Below are 23,518 nucleotides of genomic sequence, written 5' to 3'. Positions count from 1 at the left end.
TGTGACTCTGGGAAAATTACTTGAAACCTTTGTGCCTCACTCAGTTTTCTCATCTGTAAAATGGGAAAAATAACAAAACTCATAAGATCTTTTTAAGGATTAAATGGGGTAATACATTAAAAGTATATAGCGTAGTGCTCTGGGCACATACCAAATATTCAATAAATAGCTGAAAAAGTTTTACACAAATAACAAAACAGCACTACTACTTACAGATAGTACTAGCTTAACACTCAGTGCTTCTAAAACAGGAGCAGCATGGCATGATTTAAATTTAATGCATATTAGTCAGGCCTCTGAGAACCAGGGAATTTTCCTGGGTTGGGAAATAAACCACTCTGATGACAGAACACATTTCTTGGCTATTTGAAGGATTAGCTTCAAAGATCTCTTTATAAATTCACCTCCCCCAGAGCTTATTTGAGTCTCTCTGGATAGCCACATAGTCCAGCTTGGGAAGTGTCTGCCTTGCTTTGTGAGGCAAAGAGAAAAATAAGGAGGCCTTGGAAGCACTGTGATCCAACAGTGCTGAATTATTCACCCATCAGTCCAATAAATGAGTGTCCACGACGTGCTGAGCAAAGTGCTAAGCATTGGGAATACGATGGTAAATAAACCTCTTGTCTCCAAGGAGCCTACGTATGATTTAATGAAAGAACAGACATGCAAATATGTGTTACACTTTAAATGATAAGTGCCAAGATTTGGGGTGTGCACAACATGCCATGGGAGCAGAAGGGAAGGGCTCCCCTTCAGACCACACAGACAATTGGACAGATGCTGATATTAATCATTTGAACTGGGACTTCATAAAGGGGAGGACAAGTTTAAGGGAGAGGGTAATGAGTTTTGGTCTTGTGATGCTATTTGAAGCACTTGTACAACATCCAAACCAAGATGTCCAGCTGCAGTTGAATGAGTCTAAAACCAAGGAGAGAGGTCAAGGTTAGAGACCCAGGCTTGGAAGTTATCAGCTGATAGGCATGGATGATAAACTACCTTGGAAGAATGTTAGAGCTGAGAGATACCGTGGAAGACTGACATTTAAAGGGTAGGCAAAGGAAGAGAGAGCAGAAAGGAAAACTAAAAAGGAATAGAGAAGAAGAATAGGAGCCCAGAGAGGAGAGAATGAGCAGAAAAACAAAAAAATCAAGAGAGGATTTTCAAGATAGTCTCAGTACTTTCAAAATAAAACTTTAATGACAGTTAGCTGCTATTCCATAAAAGGATTGTCCTATTTTCAAAGAATTTGCAGTGTCTTACACATGTGTTAAAAGACTGAGAAAATAAATTAGAACATTAGAATGCACACCCAATGCTAAAACTACAGAGCACAATATAACTAGTTTGAAAGGCACTTGGGGATTTTTTCAGTGCCTCAGCGCATCATTATGAATCCTAATGACTGTTGTCCTGTTCACCTGTGGAAGCACTGATCCGTGGAGAGTGAATTGCCCTCTGGAAAAACCAACTTGGACTCTGAATGGAAAGGCTGACTAGCAGCGACAGACAGAGGGATATCAGGATCCTAGCTCAAGCTAGGACGCCAGCTGACCCAATCAGAGACCGAAAGACATCAGAAAGAATTTAAAACATTTAATCCTTCTAGCTCCCCCGACCCCTGTGTGTATATGCAAGAAGGTCATCTACAGCGAAGTTCAGAGAGCAAATCAACCTCCCATCCCAATATCCTAATATACTAGAAATGATGGTGACATCAGTACGCGTGTTTTTCAAAACCTCTCAATAGCCATCCAAAGGCTTGGATCTGAGTTCATAATGGTTGGATCTACACCTAAAATAATAAGTTTAATAGAACCAAGAGAAGTTGATTTGCAAAACTTATTTCCAAGACTGAGCCTTCGCTAAGAGGGATCTTCTCGGCTTGAGGAGGGATCCTAACTAATATTCTAGGCACGGGGGCTAAATGGATTGTGTGTCTTCCCTGGGCTCTGGCTGTAAGGTCACACCATGCTTGTGACTTAGCAAGCTGTCCATTCTGCTACTATCATAGTCAAACAAGTAAACTTGAGGCGAGGTGTTAGGGAATTGCTCTCTCTAGACAAACAGATTTGGGCACTGCCATGGCCACTGATGATCTGACAACAAACGAAAGCTTTTTCATAACAATTAAGACAGCCAACATGGGAATAATTCCCCACCGTCCTTGCTGAGCGAGTGGGACTGCTGGATTTAGAAAGGCATTTGCCGAGGTGCATATCTGATGAGAAAGAAGTGGGAAAAGAGATGTGAGTAAAGGGAAAGGAACTGGCTGGACACGGGCCGGGGCTGCTTGCTGCTACCTTGTGCTGTCTGCATGGTAGTGGGTAGCTGTGGTTTTGTCTTCGTGAAACTCATCTGGAGTTGGAGGCTATTCATCATCGTCATCACTGTCGTCATTGTCCTCTTCATCAGAATTATCATCGTCATTGTCATCGTCGTCATCGTCTTCATCGTCATCGTCATCATCCTCAGTGTTTATCTTCCCAGAAAGCACATCCTCAATCCAGTCTTCCAGCTCCTCAGCTGTGGGCAGGTCATCATCATCCGGGATCTCCATCCAGACACTGTCAGCCTGCATCCAGAAGCAGAATGAGTGTGAGAGTGAGTGCACGAAGGAGCAGCCAGGCCAGAGGGTTCCAAGCGACCGTCCTGAGTGAACCCCAGGTCACCTACACTTATCAGGAATATGTGCACATGGCATCTTCCTGACCCAGGGATCGAACCCATGTCCTGCACAGGCAAGCGATTCTTTACCACTGCGCCACCTGGGAAGCCCATTAAACAGAAATGCTTAGTAGCAAATGGTACGTGTAGTATCCTGTTTGTGCAATATAAAAGGAAATCTATATTCCATTGAATTATATATAATACATACATATTCCATTAAAAAAAATTTTTTTAATTGTTTTATTTTATTTATTGGACACACAGCATGTGGGATCTTAGTTCCCCAACCAGGGATTGAACCTATGCTCCCTCCATTGGGAGGTCAGAGTCTTAACCACTGGACCACCAGGGAATCCCTCCACTGTTCGTTTATATAGCCAGTTAGCAATGTTCTTCTTTTTTTATTTTTTAGCAATGTCCTTTCACTCTCTTGGTAGATGTTCAGTTACCTGGGAAATTCTACATTTGTTATTTTGTAAACTACTTTTTAAATTACTGGGCTTCCCTGATAGCTCAGTTGGTAAAGAATCTGCCTGCAATGCAGGAGACCCAAGTTCTATTCCTGGGTCGGGAAGATCCCCTGGAGAAGGGAAAGGCTACCCACTCCAGTATTCTTGGGCTTCCCTTGTGGCTCAACTGGTAGAGAATCTGCCTGCAATGTGGGAGACCTGGGTTCAATCCTTGGGTTGGAAAGATCCCCTGGAGAAGGGAAAGGCTACACACTCCAGTATTCTGGCCTAGAGAATTCCATGGACTATATATGGTCCATGGGGTCACAAAGAGTCGGACATGACTGAGCAACTTTCACTTTTTCACTTTTTTAAATCACTAATAATGATTAAAATTCTGCTTACATTAAAACAGTTTAAAAAGAGAATGGTAGGATATAAGGTGAAAAGCAAAAGTATTTTTGGTGGCCCTGACTCCAACCCTGACTCAGACTAGGATCGGTCCATGGTGGCAAGTCTCCTGAGCTTTAGCAAGGCCAAGAGTCCTGCTCATTTCATGAGGGGCTGGACTCCTCTACAGGATCTCGCAGTCTGGGCTGTGTGGCAGAAACCAGGGCAGGTGGAAGTTATCTGAGCAAGCCTTCATGAGGTATACTCACATCTGTCACATTCACCACCCCAATCTGTGGCTTGAAGAGGTCAATCTTGAAAGTCTTTTCCCAATAGGCAACAAGCTATAGCAACAAAAAATAAAATTAGACAGCAGGCATCATCCCCTGTTCAAGCCACGTTTTGTGGCTGGACCCACCTGCCATCCCATCACAGTAATGAGGCCACCATTAGTTAAAGGTCTCCAAAACAGCTGTGGGCGTGGAGGAAATTGAAGACTTGGCATTCAGCACTTTAAATAAGCATGGAAAAAAAGACGTCAAAACACAAACTATGAAAGCATGTAATATAAAAGCTTCTACAGCTGGAAGGAAGAATATTACAGAGATGATCCAAAGTTGTTTCCCAAATTCCCTATGGCTCTTTTACAGTTTATGTGTGGTGAAGGAGCCATTCCCCTCCACAATATCTCACTTAAAAACCCCTTACTTTGAGCCGCTTTGCTCATGAGATGTCTAGGAAAGCAGTGGTGTGCCGTAAGTGGGCATGGAAGAAAGAAGAAGGCTTCTCCATTCAGACAGACTTGGGTTCATGTGGACTAATATCTGACTGGGGCAGGACTCAATGAGTAAGGGGCCATGGGGTAAGAAAATGGAGATATTCAGTGGTAGAAACTCTCCCAAACAAATATATGGTCTGATGGGGACTAGAGGATAGTCAAGAACTTGGAAATCAGAAGTCTGAAGATTTCTCATTTGCAAAAAGCAAGGCAAGCATAGAGCAGGTCAGGAGAAAAGCAGACCATCTGTGAGCTTGCAAAACAAAATAGTCCCAGTAAATGAGAACTAAAACCAGGTAACAGATAAACAAACAAAACTATAATATATAGCATCTTTTAAGGCCATGACTTTGTTATGGTTGCCCAGAATTAAGACATTGGCCTTAGGTGACATGGAATTCTCTGCCTTCGATTCACGCATCCTCTACGTAGGATTGGGTTCCAGGACCCCTGAGATCACTGACACCCTTCATTTTTGTATATTTAATCATAGTTTGAGTTGGACATGAGTGAGCGACTGAACTGAACTGATCAATTGTGACCTATGCAACAAATGATAATTCCTGGAAGAAGATAGAGAGCATTTATATTCTTTTTTTTTTTTTCTATTTTTTGTCTCACCGAAAAGCATGTGGGATCTTTGGTCCCCCGCCAGGGATGGAACCTTGCCCCCTGCAGTGGAAGTGTGGCATCTTAACCACTGGACCACCAGGGGTGTCCCTATCATTTATATCCTAATGATAGTTAGTACTGAGTATCAGCATTTAGCTCAACCTAAAGTCTATTGACTAATAGACCAAGCTTTGGCATCACATAGACCTAGGTTAGAAGATCATATCTACCACTTACAGCTTAAACCTCTCCAGTTGTCATCCTGTAAGATAGGTATTATAATGGTCTGTACTTCATAGGGTTGTTGAGAGCATTAGATGAGATGATGCATGTAAAGAATTTACCATAGTTCTGGGCATATCATTGAGTATATTAGCTACATTCATTACCACTGGGCTCACATACTGCTACAAATTCTGTTTATTCTCTTTGAAATGAAGCATAATCAAGTCTTTGATCATTGACCCAGCAAGAGTTTAAGAGCCTTACACATTCATCAGGTGCTAGATATTATGCTAGGAGAGCATGATGAACAAGACAGACAGGGTCCCTGCCTTCCCAGAAGTTGTTCTTAACTCCATGCAGAATGTTCATCTCTGAAGGTTTATTACTTAGAAACTTTGGTTGCCTCAGAGTGATGGTCCCCCTCAGAAAACGAAAGACGTTATAGCAAGGGGTGGTAGGCAGCTACGGAACCGTTGGCAGAAGAATTTCACCCATACTTGAGTGGGCCCCAGAGCAACTCTGGCCTCCAGAGAGTGAGAACAGTAAGTCTTACCAGGTCAGTGTAGGCATCAGTCCTTAAGTTCAGTGCTGCCCCAGGGGCTAAGATCTTCACATTGGGTAGAGGCAGCCACTGGGCTTCTGCAGGTGCCCCTCCTATTTTACCTCCTCCTTCGTGCATCCAATTCTCATGCTAAACACAGACATGAGACTGTGAAGGTGACCAAGGACGAGGCCCCAATCTGAGCCACTCACCAGAGGAAAGTCATCGGGGTCGATCCATACGATGCTCAGGTCTGGGTTGTCTGTGTTATCCCGGGCAACCTGCTTCAGGATCTCCAGGAACTCATAGCCATCTGAAGCAGGATGCAAGAAGGTTGAGTAAGCTCTGCGCATACATGGTTTCTAAGAGGGAAAGCAGAGTGCCGCTTTTCCATGAGGGTTTCTTAGGTTATTCGGTGCATACCCTCAATTACAGGATTATTCTATAAAATGAGCCAGATGAGAACTTCAGACACAAAGCAGCTTATTCAAAGAAACAATAAATATTTTGAATAAAGAAATTAAAAGTTTCACAGGGAAGTGTCTGGTTGTAACTCAAAGCTAAATTCCATTTGCTAAATTGCCTATAAAAATTGACCAGCCTAGGAGTCAGAAAGTGCAAACCCAGAACAGAGGAACTCCAGTCTGGTCCTCAGTGCTCCGTGCCATCTCTTAAAATGGATAATTTGTTATCCCTCAGAGTTCCCCAGAACATTCACTCTGTTGACCAAGAACTTTTAGCCTGGACCCTTAGTTTTCTACAATCTGGAGTTCCTAAAACTTTCAAACTAAATGGGCTTCTGATTGATGTGTGCATGCTAAGTCACTTCAGAGTGTCCGATTCTGTGTGACCCTATGGACTGCAGCCTGCCAGGCTCCTTGGTCCATGGGATTCTCCAGGCAAGAATACTAGAGTGGGTTGCTGTGCCCTCTTCCAGGGGATCTTTTCGACCCAGGATCAAACCCGCGTCACTTACGGCTACCTGCATTGGCAGGTAGGTTCTTTACGACAGTTGGTTTCAAAGCTCTGACTTAGTGAATGGGGTCCCCTTCCTCCCGCTCACTATTTCCCTGAGAGCTCTGCCCTCTTCTTATTCAATTCACAGCATTCATAGCACCCCCCAGGGGAAGGATGATTCATATGAAAAGCAGATACAAGCCTCATTAAGACAAGCTGATGGCTTCAAGAGCACAGAAAGCCTAAACCTTGAAGAACTGAGAAAGAGAAACTTTATGTCATAAACAAAAATTGTGTTTAGTAAGAAAAAAAGGAATGTTTATTAAGAGAAAGCATAGCCTAAACCTTCAGCATCCCTCTCCCCGACTCCCAATCAGTAACAAAGAGTTTAGGTTGTAACAAGTCCCTGAGAATAAGCTCTGTGCCAGTGTGTATGTGTTTGTATGTACAAGTCCAAGTGCTGGAAAAAGCACGCCCATGTGTCCACATATAAAAACTCCATGGTTTCAGGGAATCTCAGAGTATAGGGGACTCATGGTTTGTTTTAGAATAAAACTCAGGAAAATGGAAAGACCTCAGAGTCTCTTGGTAAACCCTCTGGTGCAAGAGCCCTAGGACAGAGAAGACTCTAAGGAGGGCTCACCGAGTTCTCTGGGGGACATAGATGAGGTTGAGGGGAGATGGATCTGAAGAGGCCCAGCAATTGGGATGAAGGGGACCAGTGATGACCTAGTAGCTCAGACGGTAAAGCATCCGCCTGCAATGCATGAGACCCCGGTTCGATCCTGGGTTGGGAAGATACCCTGGAGAAGGAAATGGCAATCCACTCCAGTATTCTTGCCTGGAGAATTCCATGGACAGAGGAGCCTGGCAGGCTATACAGTCCATGGGGTTGCAAAGAGTCAGATATGACTGAGTGACTAACACACACAAGATATAAGGAAGACCTGTCCCCATGCCTGGGTGGACAACATACTGGAAAAGAAATCTACGGCATTCAGTCAATTTGACTTCCCTGTGGCTCAGACAGTAAAAAATCTGCCTGCAATGCGGGAGACAGGGATTCCATCCCTGGGTCAGAAAGACCCCTTGGAGAAAAAAATGGCTATCCTCTCCAATATGCTTCCCTGGAGAATTTCAAGGACAGAGGAACCTGGTGGGCTATAGTCCATGGGGTTGCAAAGAGTTGGACACGACTGAGCGACTAACACCACCAGTCAATTTGAACCCTTCTCTGCAGCCTCTGTTGAACACGCCTCTCCTCTCTCCAGCCACCCTAGCCTTTGTTTGGCTACCTGGGGCCTCTTGGGAAAGGTTTTTCCTTGCACTTCCTCTTCCCTAATACACTCTAGGCAAAATGCACACTATTCTTAGCAGCTCTGCTTTGAGTGGGTGTAGTCTCTTTAAGTGTGGCTAAATCATACTAAAGATTCAGAGTGGACCCCTCAGCCCTTGTTACCTGGAAGGCAGAGCTACCTCTAGCAGAGAAGAGGGTCTTTATGGCCTGCAGCCCTATCCTGCAGAGATCTGGGTGGTCTGGGTGATTTTTCCATCTATCCTCTGAAATATATGACAAATTAGATTGTATGACAGAGATGGATGGTGTTTTGTGCTTTAGAGTTTGTCATGTATCACTGTGGGGGGGGGGGAGTGGAGGTGGGGCTATTCCTCCTGCTGCCCACAGGCGTGGCTGAGAAGGTCCCTCCAGAGTGCCATTGGCTGCTGCTACCTGGACACTACGAATCTGCCTTCTATGGGAGTGTCGTTGTGTCACAGGACAGGGACTATGGTGCCACCTGGGTTATCTGTGGGTTTATGTATCATCAAATACACAGACTGCCCCAGAAGGGGTTTTCCTCAAGAGCTCAGTGACCACTTTCAGCAGACGAGAAGAGATGGATGGCTACAAGGAAGGAAGGTGCTGCTGCCAGTACTCTGGAAAGCGAGAATCACATGTGACAAATCAGAAATTCACAAAGAGGATGAAATTCAGCAACACAGTCCGGAATTCATGTAGAAAGTAAAGCTGAAGTGCGAAAGACTGACTGACGTAAGGGAAGGCAGAAACGGATCTAGGTACGAATGTAGAGGAAGAAGATCTGAACGGAAGCCCAACACACAGGATGGCACTGCTTGTTTCTGATGGAAAACCCACATATCACGATTTATAAATAGGAATGTACATACAGGGACATTTCTGTTTCAGAGCAGGTTTGGAAATAAAAAGAGAAAGATTGAAGCAACAAAAATTGGGTCTTGCAAGAAAAATCAAATGATCTGGAGTTTTTACATAAACAAGATAAGTCAATATTGTGGTTTAACGCTTGTTTTTAAGAATACAGAAAGTTTTTTGTGACGAGTATATTCTTTGTGCCCGTGGAGGAACGAAGAAAGCTCAAAAAACATGCCTACAATAAATTAATAAATGATTTGCCATTAAAGTTGGGATGTTTCATCCAGAGTCAAGGGCAGTTTTTGACATCCCGGATGATGTATTCTGTAATGGGCCTACTCCTTCTGCATCCCAGAATATTTCCAGAACAGAACCTGTTCTTCAAGGAGGCAGCCAAGCTTGATTCTTAAACATGTGGATACTTGGGGCAAATGGTCCAAATCCTGGGTCTGCTGTTTGGAGTGTGACTTAGGGCAAGTCATTTAATGTCTTGGTTTCTTGTCTGTAAAAGGGGGATGATAACAATAGTACTGATTTTGTGGACTGATTATTAGTTAAATGAGTTAGTGTCTATAGCACTTAGATGGTGCCTGACACAAAGTAAGACTTAGCTATTATTCTTCTGAAATGCTCTGACATTCTTCTGCCTGAATACAAGGAACCTGGCCATTCATCTGTTTATCCAATGCATATGTCTTAAGTGCAATGATCTGGGCACAAGGGTGGGCTAGATACAGTTTTGGCCCCGTGTGGCAGAGAAGACATGTTCCTATGCAGTTACACCAGGAGGTGGTATATCATAGAGTGATTCCTTCTGGTCCCTGTTGCTGACTCAGTGATTGAAGGCTGCAGGGGTGGCTATAGCAGCTGGTATGACTATGAGAACCTTGCTTCAGTACAGAATTAAAGCAAGGTTTACTTACTTTGTTTTAAAGTCATTAAGCTAATTTTGATATTCCTGATCCAAGGCTCACAAGCCCTATATACCTCCGTCAATCCCCAGCCTTGAATCCTTGTTGGAATGAATTCTCATTCATCTGTGAAAGCAGAATTAAGACAGCTACACTGGCCTCATATGTATTCAGTCACTAAAATTTTAACTTACAAGTTCAGTTTCTTCTTAGGGACCACTTGTGTTTCTTTGTAAAATAGGTGTCCTGGAAAAGGGACACATCCACTCTGGAACCCCCCTTTTTGACCAGGAAGGCAGGTGTTGGGAGCCATATTTCACTCTTGTAATTCAATGTTAAGCACAAAACTAGTTCACAGTTACAGCTATAGGAATGAATGAATGAATGAGTTTGAAATTAATGAACATTTTCTTATCAATGATATACCCAGCTTAGAGGTCTTTTAAGATTGTGACCATGTATTTCTCAAAAAGAATAGCCTGTAATTCTTTTTTAAAAGGTAGATTAAGAAAAAAGAGGAAATATTATTATTTTGAGATTTATAGAGTAGCAGTTATTTCACCATTGAAAGTAGAGAGCTATTCTCTGTGGTCATTAGTTAGAGAAGCCACCATTCTCAAAGCCAGAAGGGATTCCCAAACATCCCACATATCCAGGCAGGTGTATAGATAGCCCCACCCAGAACATTTGTCTGTCTTCTCTCTTGAATGTTTCCAGCGCTGAGACCCTCTGGCCTCCCTAAAGGTCTAGTACAGAATCAAAAACCCAGACAGCCAAGAGTTGTTTCCTTTCATCAAACTGAAATTTCCTTTTTTCTCAAGAAGTCCATCTCCCAACGTCTTCCTTTACGCACACAGGGCATTGTTTTTATGTGCAGGAAGCTTGCGATCATGTTGCCCAACCTTGATTTTACCAGTATTTCTAGAGCGTTTACTGGCTACTGGCTAGTAAGTACTTTTGCATTTAATCTTTGTATCTAGTCCTGGTGGAGGGTAGGAAGATGTTATTATCTCCATTTTAAAGAGGATGAAATTCAGACACAGGGAGAGTCCCTGAATTGCCCAGCATCTCACACCAACAAGTGGCAGAGCCAAGATTCTAACTCAGGTCTTTGGTCTACACCTCGGGTTCTGTTTCCACAGTCTACCACGTGTGGTCTCCACACACTGACCCAAACTGCTGCATCTTCTTGCTCAAGTCTGTGCTTGAGATCTGAGCTCCAGGAATGAAAGCATCCACATGAGGGAAGCGAGGGCATGGATAGCAGGAGACACATGGGTGGACCTGGGAGCTGGTGGGCTGGCCTTTGCCTCCCCCTCACCCAGGAGTCATGAGCCCCTTCCCCTCTTTCTACCCTACAGCTGAGCCACAGCCTGTTCAGTTGGCTGTCAGTGATTTCCCTGAGTGTGCCTGGAATCTCAGAGCTGGATCCAAATAAAGAAGAGGGGCCCGTGGTAAAGAATGCACCTGCCAAGCAATGGAGATGCAGATATAGAGCTCAGACCTGTGGACACAGGCGAGGGGGAGGACAGAGGGTGAGACGAATGGAGAGAGTAGCATGGAAGCATAAACACTACCATATGTAAAATATATATGCGTGTATGTTAGTTACTCAGTCGTGTCTGACTCTTTGCAGCCCCATGGACGGTATCCCACCACGTTCCTCTGTCCATGGTATTCTCCAGGCAAGAATACTGGAGTGAGTTGCCATGCCCCTCTTCCAGGGGATCTTTCCGACCCAAGGAGTGAACCCAGTCTCCTGCACTGCAGGCAGATTTTTTACAAGTCTGAGCTACCAGGGAAGCCCATGTAAAATAGGTAGCCAATGGAAATTTGCTGTTTGACTCAGGAAACTCAAACTGGGGCTCTGTAACAACCTAGAGGGGTGGAAAAGGGTGGGAGGGAGGTTCAAAAGGGAGATGACATATGTACGTACATATATGCAGGCTAAGTCGCTTCAGTCGTGTGCAATTCTTTGCAACCCCATGGATTGTTGCCCACCAGGCTCCTCTGTTCATGGGATTCTCCAGGCAAGAATACTGGAGTGGATTGCCATTTCCTTCTCCAGGGGATCTTCCCAACCCAGGATCGAACCCTCATCTCTTACGTCTCCTGCATTGGCAGGTGGGTTCTTTACCAGTAGCACCATCTGGGAAACCCCGGACATATGTACATCTATGGCTAATTCATGTTGATATATGGCAGAAACCAAGCCAATATTGTAAAGCAATTATCCTTCAATTAAAAATAAATAAATTAAAAAAAAAAACAATAAACAGATGCAGGTTTGATCCCTGGATCGGGAGGATCCCCTGGATGAGGAAATGGAAACCCACTCCAGTATTCTTGCCTGGGAAACCCCATGGACAGAGGAGCCTGCCGGGCTACAGACCATGGGGGTCACAAAGAGTAGGACACGACTGAACACACATACATGCACGCCCGATGCAGTGAGAGCTCTGATTCCTTCCCTGCCAGACGAGACTGGACCCTGAGATCCCACGACCCAGAGCCAAGGGCTCAGGCTGAGCCAGGTTTCCCACGGCGAACAGGAGGCCTCTGGGAATCACATCTTTGTGGGAGGGGATGATGGTGATTATGCTCTCCTCCTTCCCAGGCAGGGAGGGCCTGGTGGGAATGAGGCTGCACAAGCCCTGGGGGACCAGTTCCAGGCCAGTCCCAGCCATGCCAGAAGCTAGGGCCTATCTGGCAGACACACGTGTGTCTCAGACCCAGCAAGGGCCCCGCAGTAACAGGTCCAGGCCCTCTGCACACTGCCCACCAGGCCCTCACACTGTCCTCCCAACCCATCCTCAGGGGCTGGCGGTGCTCATCCCATAAATACGCTACGAGACACCCGTGCCCCCACACTGCCACCCCAGGTGCAGTTATGGGACTCGGGGTCTTGCTCCTGGAGACAGGCCTAGGCTTGGGGAACCAGGCTGGATGGCCAAGTCCTGTGACTATTGCTTCTGAGGCAGGTGACACAGATAAGCAGGCTTCACGTGGTTTGCAGGTTGTGTCTGGACTTAGAAGACCCTGCACAGGTCACTTAACCTCTCTGGTGCTTCTATATCCTCAACTGACAATGGAGAAAAAAGCTCCCCCATGACCCTGGGGGCTCGTTGATAATAATGATACTATTGTTATCATGCCAAGCACTTGCAGAAGAGACTGCAAAGATTTTTCCTGTCTTCTTTCTTTCCCGCTCCATCAGCATTTAATTCATGTCAAGTGTTCTTCAGTATGTTCATCCTTCATTAATAGGAGGGCTCCTGGTGTCATTGGGCTGGTATATTCTGTGTGCCCACATGTATCAGACCCAGGGCCAGATGCCAGGACATGAAGGTGTGGAGGGCAGTCACCTGAGAGGTCTCCTCTCAGAAAGGCCCACTCAGTACGTAAGCAGCAGTATGGCATCTAATCTGGGCCCTTTGGGAGCCGTGGGAGACAAAGTTGAGAGCACATCCCTGACAAGGTGTGTCATCAGTTGTAAAATGGGAATAAAAGTAGTACCTCCCACATGGGGTTATTTCATCTAAGAGTACAATAAGTCACCATCATCCTCATCTAATCAGAATCACGATGAGGTCAGAGGTCAAGAAAGCCTGCCAGAATTTGAATCTTGGCTTGGATATAGCAAGTGATTTGGCAAGTCATTTAACCCTTAAGAATCACTTTGCTCATCTGACGCTGGGAGGATCATCATCGTGCATATATCACAGGGTGGCTTTAACATGACCAAATATGACCACCTCCATAAAGCTCACAGCACACTTCCTCCAGACTGTTAAGAGAGCTCTTTAAGAGAGCTGTATTATTTTCTTTGGTGAGTGGGTAGGGGTTTTATTGGTGCAGTGGGCCACGCGGAGCTTGTTAGCAAGAGCAAGGTATATCAGGAAGTACTGTCTGGGTAGGAATGAAATTCCTAGTCCTGCAGTCAGGCCCCTCTGTCCTGGTTACACATCAGTGACCTGCAGTAATGACTGACTAGTCGCAGAGTCAGGGACTTGCACGGAAAAGCCTTTCCCTTTCCCAGCCCTGAGCGAGCCAGTCCCCCACCCCCTCCCTGAGGAAAGATGCTGTGAGCTCGTCCTCCCTCCCCCACCTCCACCCCCAGCGCATTTCTTCCAGCTTCCCAGTAACAAGCCCCAGCATGGGCTCCTGTGGGGCAAGACACGGCTTTGGGCCCAGGGATATTTGCGCAGGGAGGAGGTGGAAGTAGTTTCAGGAGCTTGATTCATTACAGCAGCAATCTCTGTCAAACAGGTTCCTGCAACTTCTCCGAGGCCTCTTTGTTCCATTGTTCCAGAGAGCCAGACAGGCCTCCCCACAATCCTGGGAGGGGGCAGGGGGTGGGGAAGGAAGCCCCCTGGAGTCTGGCCAGCAGGCTGCTGCTGATGGCCACTTCATCTCTGTTCACACAACACCAGGGATCCCATTCTGTTTGATTATAGCTTGTAAACCTTGGGCAACTGGCTTCTTTGCTATTTTCTTCTCCAGGGGCTATGGGGTAGCTAGAATTGTGGAAAAAAGCTGGAAATGTACTGATATTTTTTTTTGGACACAGATTAGGTTTTCTTGAAGAGTTTTCCCAAATCTGCAAGTCAATAATGGGAAAACTGGGACATCGGTGAACATTCCAAAAAATTAATGAAAAAAGGGGGAAGGGAGCTTTCAGATAATTTGGAGCATAAATTTGTTTTTCATACAAAGGAATATTATTTGATCCTAAAAAGGAATGAATTATTGATACATACCACATACAGATGAATACAGAAAACATTATGGTAAATGAAAGATACCAGGTACAAAAGGCTACATATTACATGATTTCATTTACATGAACTATCCAGAACAGTCAAATCTATAGAGACAGAAAGTACATTGAGTTGTTGCCAGGGGGTGGAGGAAAAGGGAATAGGAGTGGCTGCTAATTGAGATGAGATTTTTTTGAGATGATGAAAGTGTTCTGGAATTAGATAGTGGTGATGTTTGCACAACTTTGTGAATATGGTAAAACTGCTGAATTGCGCACTTAGAAAAGGTGAACCTTACCCATGGTGGCCCAGTGGCTAAGACTCCGTGCTCCCAGTGCAGAGGGTGGGTTCGATCCCTGGTCGGGGAACTAGATCCCGCATGCTGCCACTAAGAGTTTGCATGTCACACTAAGACCCAGCGTAGCGAAATACATAAATATTTAAAGAACAAGGTATCTTATGGTATGTAGATTATACCTCAGTTTTCAAAATTGCATGATAAAAACATTTGGGTTTCAGTTTGTAAGAAACTGTGGAGGCTGATATTGTTTTACCAAAGAAACAAACAAAATGCTGGTCAGACAGTGAACAGTTGGGCTCGGGCTCAGTCAGTCATCAGCATATCTAATCATTTGCCCACAGGTATTTATTAAGCACCTACTCTGTGTCAAGGCATGGACAAGAACCAGGTATATATTGATGAGTTTTGTGGCCTCCCACTAGCTCATTGTTCCCTCTTCGGCAGTTTGTTGAACTTCTCTGACTCTATACTTCCTTATCCATCTTTATGAATGAATATATGAGAGGCTGAGGCAAATACCATACAAATGTATCTTACCCGGAACAGTGGTTCCCAAACCCCACAGGGCATCGGCATTTGGCTCAGAGCTTGTTTCAGTCAGCCCCAGGTGGCTTGGTGGCACTGTTGGGTTGGGAAACCCTGCCCAGGCACCTCATGGCCCAAAGCCTGGCTGCTTAGCCATCCTAAAGGAAGTTCCCTGCCTTCTCTGCTTGTGTTTGGATTGTCCCAAGTCTTCCAAATCACACTTCAGAATCACCGTTTACCCTTCCCTTTGGGAAACTTTATTCACAGAGCACTGCTGAAGGAATCCAGAATTTTACCACCTGCAAAATTAATTTTTCCTGCACTTCACTCTTCACTGGTGTTAAAAAGAGTGAAACCAGGAAAAACTTGTCCGGGTTAACACCCATTTATAGGGTCATTTTGTACTTTAGAAATAAGCTGCTTGTTTTGCCCAGTTCTCATTATTTCGTGGAATATTTTCTATGAAGTTTCCTAAGCACAGACAATATTTTCAGACCAAAGGATACACAGTTGTTATTTTAAGGTAGGGTTGTAATTCATATAGGCTAGATCACAACATTGGTAAATGAAGTTTAAATGTGAACAGAAGTTTACCTCCCTCCCCCTATACACAGGGGCTTTCCTGGTAGCTCAGCTGGTAAAGAATCCGCCTGCAATGCAGGAGACCCTGGTTCCATTCCTGGGCCCGGAAGATCCCCTGGAGAAGGGATAGGCTACCGACTCCAGTATTCTTGGGCTTCCCTGGTGGCTAAGACGGTAAAGAATCTGCCTGCAATGCGGGAGACCATGGTTCGATCTCTGGGTTGGGAAGACCCCTTGGAGGAGGGCATGGCAAACCACTCCAGTATTCTTGCCTAGAGAATCCCCATGGACAGAGAAGCCTGGTGGGCTACAGTCTTTGGGGTCGCAGAGTTGGACACGACTGAGCGACTAAGCACAGCACCCACATACACATACACATCCTTAAAGCTAGGATGTTTTAATATCCTCCTCCTCAGTCCTTGGTGCTTCTTAATAGACAGGCAGCTAGGCAGAATGAAGTTCATACTCACTTGTGCTCTGCTTAGTCTCTCACTAGTGTCCGGTTCTTTGCAACCCCATGGATTGTAGCCTGCCAGGCTCCTCTGTCCATGGGATTGTCCAGGCAAGAACACTGGAGTGTGTTGTCATTTCCTTCTCCAGGGTCATACTCGCTTAGCTGTGTGCATATTTGAATGTGGAGTCATACCTAACAGGCTACCACCAGGGGGCACTCGATCACCTTGCGGTTGCAGAAGACCGGAAATGACGGAAGAGAGGATGAGGGCTGACCAAGGAGTGAGGTCAGTTTTGGCCTAAGGTGCCTAAGTGTGGGGGCAGGGGTTAGGGTTCCTACCTGGGTCACTCCTCTCCGCAAAGGCCACAATATGGATTCCGTTCAAATCATCTTCCTGTGGGAGAGAAGAATCAAAATTACTCTCTTGGGTGGAAAGATACAGGAGAGTGAGTCCCGGACAGATTCAGACGCTGGAATGAAAATGGGAGGCGGTGGAGCGGGGTGGACGCAGGGGCACACAATCAGGAAGGGAATTCCGAGGAGGCGCGGGGAAGACTGTGTAGAGTTTGATCAATGGGTTTGCAAGACAGGAAAACGCCAACCACATACAGACATTAGCATGAAAATGGCCTCACTCCTGTGGGCTGCAGGATCCAGGAGAGCATCAGTAAAAGGCAAAATGAAGAAGAATGTGAGTTTGGTTCATCAGGCGCTCCGAGAGCCACAAAGCATTCTGGACACAGCTCTGCGAGAGCGTGTGTCAGTCTGTGTTTCAAGAATTCACCGCCAGCAAATATAATCAGCGACATACCAGATTACAGAAACTTCCGAACGCTGCTAACAGATCCTGAAACTGTCCTCAAACAGGTAGCAGGCAAGACTCTATGAAATAAGTGAGGATGTGGGTCTGTTTTGTTCACACAAGAATCTACACCTGTGTAGTGCTTTTGCTAAAGACACCTCTTATTGAAGAAGCAGAACCTGTGTGGTCAGTAGGGGGCGCTTTGCTGAGTGTGACCTCCAAGTTGTTGCCTTGGGGTCTTCTCGGCTTGCCAAAGCCGATAGATCCTGAGAGTGGGCAGCTGCAGGAAAAGTCTGGAATTTAGACTTAGGGAAAGTTGAGGGTGTGACAGTAAAAGTGTGTGTGGAGGCTGGGATAGGGTAGAGACTCTAGAGAGAGTGTTTCAAATCCATGGACAACCAAGTGCATCTCATGTTTTTATGTCCTGAGCAGAAAGGACCATATATGCACCTTGTGTCTCCTCTGCACTGATTATTCCTGCAGAAGGAGAAGCAGGAGGTTGGAGGGGCCCCTCTTATGAGAAATGTGAGCCTCAGGAGACCTGGAGAGGAAGCTGTGTGAGAACGAGACAAATCTAAGTGAATATGATTATTGCTGACACCGGCAGAGGGATTCATTGGGTGCCCTGAATGTCCTATTAGAATCATCCTAGGGGGAAAAAAAAAAAACTCCAGGCATCTCAAACCTCTCATGATCTCTGTTTCCATTTCAATTGATTTTAATGCTGGTGCCATCCTATCTAAATGCTAATTCTTTTTTTCCTTTGAGTTTGGAATGGACAAAAACCTCCAAATGGTCTAAGAGAGATTAAATGGAAAATATTATTATTAAAAACAAGAGAGTGGGCACTGCCATGGTCAGACTCTGGGGATTTGAATTTTACAGATATGTGTGTGCACGCATACGTGAGTACAGGTTTATTACACAAATCTGATGGCAACCAGAAGGGGAGTCTAAGCTTTCACTGTTTTACATTTGCTATTATCGCCAGACAGAATATCCTGATCAGTTCTCATTAGGCTACCCTGTGTCTCTGTCTCCTGTCATCAGTTGGAAGTAAGCAGTGTTAACTCTAGGAAGAAGGCTTCATTTCTGTATACCCTCCTACAGTGCATTTGGAAATTAGTTTTAGAATTAAGAATCCATGTTAATTTGCTAAGAAGCTGTTCTTAATAAGGCTGTCACTCCCCAGGCCTGAAATGGCCCCTGGATGAAGAACCATAACCCAGAGAAAGAGCCTCTTTCTTTATGGATCTCAAAGATTCAGCACACAAACCTATATTGAATACCTGCAAAGAGGCAGTTGCTTCTCAGTGCCAGGTATTTTCAGTAATAAGCTCACAGAGCAAGAATCCATGGTCAGGCTGGTAAGTCAGGGTTACTCAGTGAGAATCCAAGGTGCAAGGTGGGGGAAGGGCCAAGCTGACCATCCACCAGCCCGAGAACACCCCAGGGGCTTTCTCTGAACCCCACAGCCTTTGCTGTGCAGATCATGCAGTTAGTCATCACATTGCCTTGAAAATAACCTTTTTAATTGCACAAATCTCTCTCAACTGGATGGCAGGCTCTCTGAGGAAAGGGATTATGGCTTAAAATAATAATGAATGTAAAAATGGCAACAATAATATTTGCCACTTGCCACACAATGTATTGGTACTTTGTAAATACATTATTTCTGCATCTCAAAATTTGATTCCTATTTAATGCTTCAAGAATTGAGTGACTTACCTAAAGCCATGGAGATGGTACATGACATAACTGGGATTCAAGCCAGCTTTGTCTGACCCCAAAGTCCATTCCTTTTCTTTCTCAATGATGGGGTCCCAAATAGGCCACTGTGACATAAAACTGTTTTGGCTGAAGGCATCTGAATTCCTGAAATCCTTTATCTGCCTAAAAGCAGAGCCTTGCCAAGAACTCAGTTGTCATCACTCAGACAGACATTATCACAAAATTATCGTATCTGCCATCTCTTCTCCTAAGGGCCCATTTATCATTCAAAAAAAGTCATTTTGTTCTAGAAATGCTCCTCTGCCCCCTACCCCACCCCCATTCCCCATTAAAATGGTGTATAAGCCCCTCCTTGAGTCACGTTTCTCCCATGTATGAATAGCTAATTAAATCTGTTTTTTTTTTTTTCTCTTGCCAATCTGTCTTTTATCAGTTTAATTTGCAGGCCCTAAGAAATAGACCTAAGAGGGTAGAGGAAAACTTTTCCTCTCTGACATTACCAACAAGAGAGAGAATGGGCTCTGCTAATCTGTTGTCTCTCCACAGGCTTTGCAGAAGATGTTGCAAATGCTGGTCAGTGGCTCTTACTGAAGTTGAAAGAGGCCAAGGAGGGGCTTTTAGGCCAAGTGTCTGAGCACCAGATCCCCCAAAGAAGTGGAAATTTGGGAGTTACTTTGATGACTACCTTAGTGTAGATTTGCTAGCACTTTGTATGTCCCTCTGTCATAGCAGCAAACATACTGGGCTGGTGTTGTGTTATTATTGGGACTGTTTCATCTTCTCAACCCTGAATTCCTAAGGACAGGAGAGCAATACTTATTTTTATAACGTGATTAGCACAATGTAATAGGTTCTTCTTAATTTCTGTTGAATTAAAACAAAAAAAGAGTATAGTGATAAAAATCTTACATACCTCTTGAAGAAAATTAGCAAATATTAGAGATACCAAGGAGAAATGAAACATCAGTTACCCACCAATCAGATATTACCATTGTTCGTATTTAACTCTGTTTCCTTCTATTCTCTGTTGAATGTTTGCTCTCATGTTGAATGTTTGCTCTCATGTTGAATGAAGAGATGTAAAGAGAAGAAAAATAGTTAAAACTGTCAGATTCCCTAACTAAGGGGCAATCAGTGATGTAGGGGCTCACTGGAGGAGATCTCTGGCCCCCTCTGGGAACGACTTTCCTGTTGCAACCAAGGGAAGAGTCTTTCAGAAAGAACTGCTGAGTCCAATTTCTGAGGGCTTTTGCCAAGGACTGTGGTTGACAACTGGCCAGGATGGAGGGCCGGTGGGGAGGTGGAGACTCAAAGCAGAGGGACAAGTCAGCACTGAGTCTGGACATTCTTTGAATATTCTAAATAAATAAATAAATAGCTATCTGATTTACACACAGCAAATATTACTAGATACCAGTATTTTGGGAATAATAATTTATATTTTCTGTGATTTGCTGCTATAAAAACCTGTACAATTGGGGAGAGAAGCCAATCAATGGTTGCTTTAGCCCTACCTAGTTTTTCTATTTTATTTAAATATCTTGCAATGTCTAAGCAAGTGGGTATTGAAGATCAAGATTTTCAAGTTCACGAATTGGTCACTTTCCCCAGCCTGTGCAGTGTAAGTTGCTGTGGCCAAGTAGCCCCTGAAAGTGGGTACATGTGGATGGGATAGGGACTGAGTAGCTTCCCCAAGGTCCTTCTGACAGTCTGATTTCTGCTCCTCTTTGAGGATGCGAAGATAACCCTGGGTAGCCTGTCTTGCCCTCTCTGCCTAGTTGGAGACTTGGATGAGGGGCTGGCTAGGGCTTCTGGGGATGTCGTATGGATATTCCATGATGAGGTGTTGGAAAGGACTAAACCCCTCTGGCTGCCCTTTTCTCTGCCTGGTTGAATTCAATACATAGCCCTTTTCCAATTAGAAAGCAATTGAATATATACTAATGTGGAAAGTGTGAGCCATCACTTTTATTTTATAGTATAGCAAAAGCTGTAACTTATTCATTAAGTGAAAAGAAGACAGAGAATGGGTTCCAGTGAAGCCAGACGGTAAACTTTCTTTCTGAATATCTGCCGCTGATATGGGAGAGGGAGCATTTCTTCAGAGCAGTGTGCAGGGTGGTGATTTGAGAGGTGTCCATGATCAGAAGAAGGGGGCAGGACTCTCCTACAATGGTGTTGTGGTTTTGGGTGTGATACTGCTCTGTCAGTGAGGAAAGGCCTGAGAGAAGGGTTCTACAATTTTGCAGTGTTTCCCTTCCAGGAGCCTAGAGACTTATCTTTTAAGAATGATCAAAATAAGAATTAAAGATAAAGGCATAGCTGAACAGAATAGTAATAATCACTCTCAATTTGAAATGGTACCTTGTCTCATGAAAGACGAAGACAGACCAACAACCTATTCCAGATTAAAGGCAACTAAAAAAACATAACAATCAAACACAAGCCTTGGATCCAGGTTTGGATCCTGCGCCAGGAAAAAAAAATGTTTTCTCTTGCTATAAAGGATATTAGTGACGACTGGTCAATTTAAATGTGGAATTGTATTAGTATTAACTTCCTGATTTGGATAAGCATACTGTGATTATGTGGCATCCCAGGTGACACTAGTAGTAAAGAACCTGTCTGCCAATACAGGAGACGCAAGAGACTCTGGTTTGATTCCTGGGTTGGGAAGAATCCTTGGAGAAGGGCACGGCAACCCACTCCAGTATTTGTGCCTGGAGAATCACATGGACAGAGGAACCTGGCAGGCTAAGGTCCGTAGGGTTGCAAAGAGTTGGATACGACTGAAGCAATTTTGCATGCATGCACACACTGATTACGTAAGAGAAAGTTCTTATTTTTATGCAACTTCTGAAGTGTTTAGGAGCAAAAGGGAACTGGGTCTGCTATTTACTCTCAAATAGTTCAGAAAAATTCTATGTCAAGTGAATGTGATAAAGCCAAGTGTTAACATTGCGGAATCTGGGTAAAGAGGTCATGGAATTTGTTGTGCTGTTTTTTATAAGTCTGAAATTGTTTTAAGTGAAAGGTGAGAATGTTTTTTAAAATGAGTATTATTTTTAAAGCATTGTTATTCCCTTTTTGTTATTTTAAAATCCAATAACAAGACCTGCTAAATGTTAAATTTTTGAAAGGTTTAAATGTTAGGAAAAATATTTCTGTTGTGCCGTGTTGCTCTTAAATAGTCCACTCCTCCAGACTGAATTATTTGCCTTTGGTGTGAAACGTTTGTTTTACCTTCAGATATCCAAAGAAGTTACATGCCAGTAAAACAGAGAGTGTCAAGTTACTCCATGGTTCTGTTCATCTGTCACTATAGACTCTGAATTAGAGAATTAGTAAACACATGCTTCCATGTTAATCTCTTTCTCCCCACCACCAACCAGTCTCTCCCTCTCCACCAAAATGTTGCCCTATGGGGACATGGTCCACTCTAGGACATATACTGGAGAAAACAAGAGATTTGGCTCCAGGTGGTCTAAATTTAAGTCCCCAGATCTAATGCTTATTAGTTATATATCTTTGAGTAATTGATTTAATCTGTGTGATTGTCAGTTTCTCTAGGAAGCTAAAATAATACTTGTTCTATATCACTTTCCAAAACTATTGAGAGATCCAAGTTAAAGCATGCATGAAATGCTTTGAAAAAAGCTCCACAGTCTTTGGTTGTTACTGTTTACTGAATTTTGTATAAAGCTGGGGTGGGGTGGGGGTGTGTATCTTCAAGGTCCTCTTTATCATGCTCACCCACCTGACATATTGTCTGTGACACAGACCTCGGAGACAATCTGACTTGGTACTTTTCAGTGCCTTGAGTTGATATTTACAAAAACAGCTAGCACACGCTAGTGGAGTACCTACTGTGTCTGGGTTCTTCATACCTTTCGTCCCTACAATAAGACTGATTTTAGATGCAAGAGCTAAAGCTCAGAAAGACCGCATGATTTAAGGTAGGATACAAAGCTAATAGGTGGCAGATTCTGAACTTGAGCCCAAGTCTGAATGAAACGCATGGTCTGAGCTTCTTCTACCTGTGACCTTGGGTTTCTGGTGGCCAGTGAATGAAAGCCAGTAGTCACGCTAGGAAATGAGCTCAGAAATAGAGTAATTTTGCCTAATGGCCAGCCCAGGGGAACGGAGTTGTAACTCAGTGTGTTGCTGTCCACATGTCAAATTCTCCACTACCCCGGACATCCACTCCAGGCAAATAAGACTTGGTTTGAGGTTTGGAACTCGAGGGGATATTCCTCTTGGGAAATGTACTCGTCTCTATAAGGCAGAAAGAGTTTGTCACTTTCTTACCCATGTTTCAAACATATCTTCTGGGCGCAGGCGACGTAGAGTGGGTCTGGGGAAAAAAGAAAAAAAAGATAAACTTCCTTGAATAGAGATTACCTCAGCTGACACCAAAGCCCCAGCACAGTGAAATGTAGGATGAGATGTTGGTTCACTTTCCCAAGTTCTACATACTTGTTTTCTCTCTTAAGGAAACAGAGCAGATCGACCCTATTGTGTCACACAGAGCTGGGCCTAAAGCCTTTTCATAGGCCCGTTTGAGCCAAAGATTATAAAGTCTATCACAGATAATGGGTCACAGGGAACGGGGTCAGCTTATGCCCAGGCCAAGAAGCCCTTTCCCTCCTCACTTATA

The 23,518-nt window shown here is 44.3% G+C and overlaps 1 protein-coding gene across 1 annotated transcript in view; it reads right to left on the bottom strand.

The window, feature by feature from the left end:
* Positions 1-1,178: 1,178 nt before the first annotated feature.
* The window catches only part of CASQ2 (calsequestrin 2), a 66,755-nt gene continuing 44,415 nt past the window's right edge, over positions 1,179-23,518 (bottom strand). Inside the window, exons 7-11 of the mRNA XM_081493319.1 lie at positions 23,170-23,215; positions 16,668-16,722; positions 5,878-5,978; positions 3,779-3,853; positions 1,179-2,575 (exon numbers count right to left, since the gene is read on the bottom strand). Coding sequence (XP_081349445.1) covers positions 2,372-2,575; positions 3,779-3,853; positions 5,878-5,978; positions 16,668-16,722; positions 23,170-23,215 — 481 coding nt within the window. The 3' untranslated portion in view covers positions 1,179-2,371. The remainder of the gene's footprint in view (positions 2,576-3,778; positions 3,854-5,877; positions 5,979-16,667; positions 16,723-23,169; positions 23,216-23,518) is intronic.

The sequence above is a fragment of the Giraffa tippelskirchi genome, chromosome 5 (genome assembly GCF_054371585.1).
Source record: "Giraffa tippelskirchi isolate mGirTip1 chromosome 5, T2T-mGirTip1v1.2.pri, whole genome shotgun sequence".
In the NCBI taxonomy this organism is placed as follows: domain Eukaryota; kingdom Metazoa; phylum Chordata; class Mammalia; order Artiodactyla; family Giraffidae; genus Giraffa; species Giraffa tippelskirchi.
This window is presented reverse-complemented; position numbering and strand designations above follow the sequence as displayed.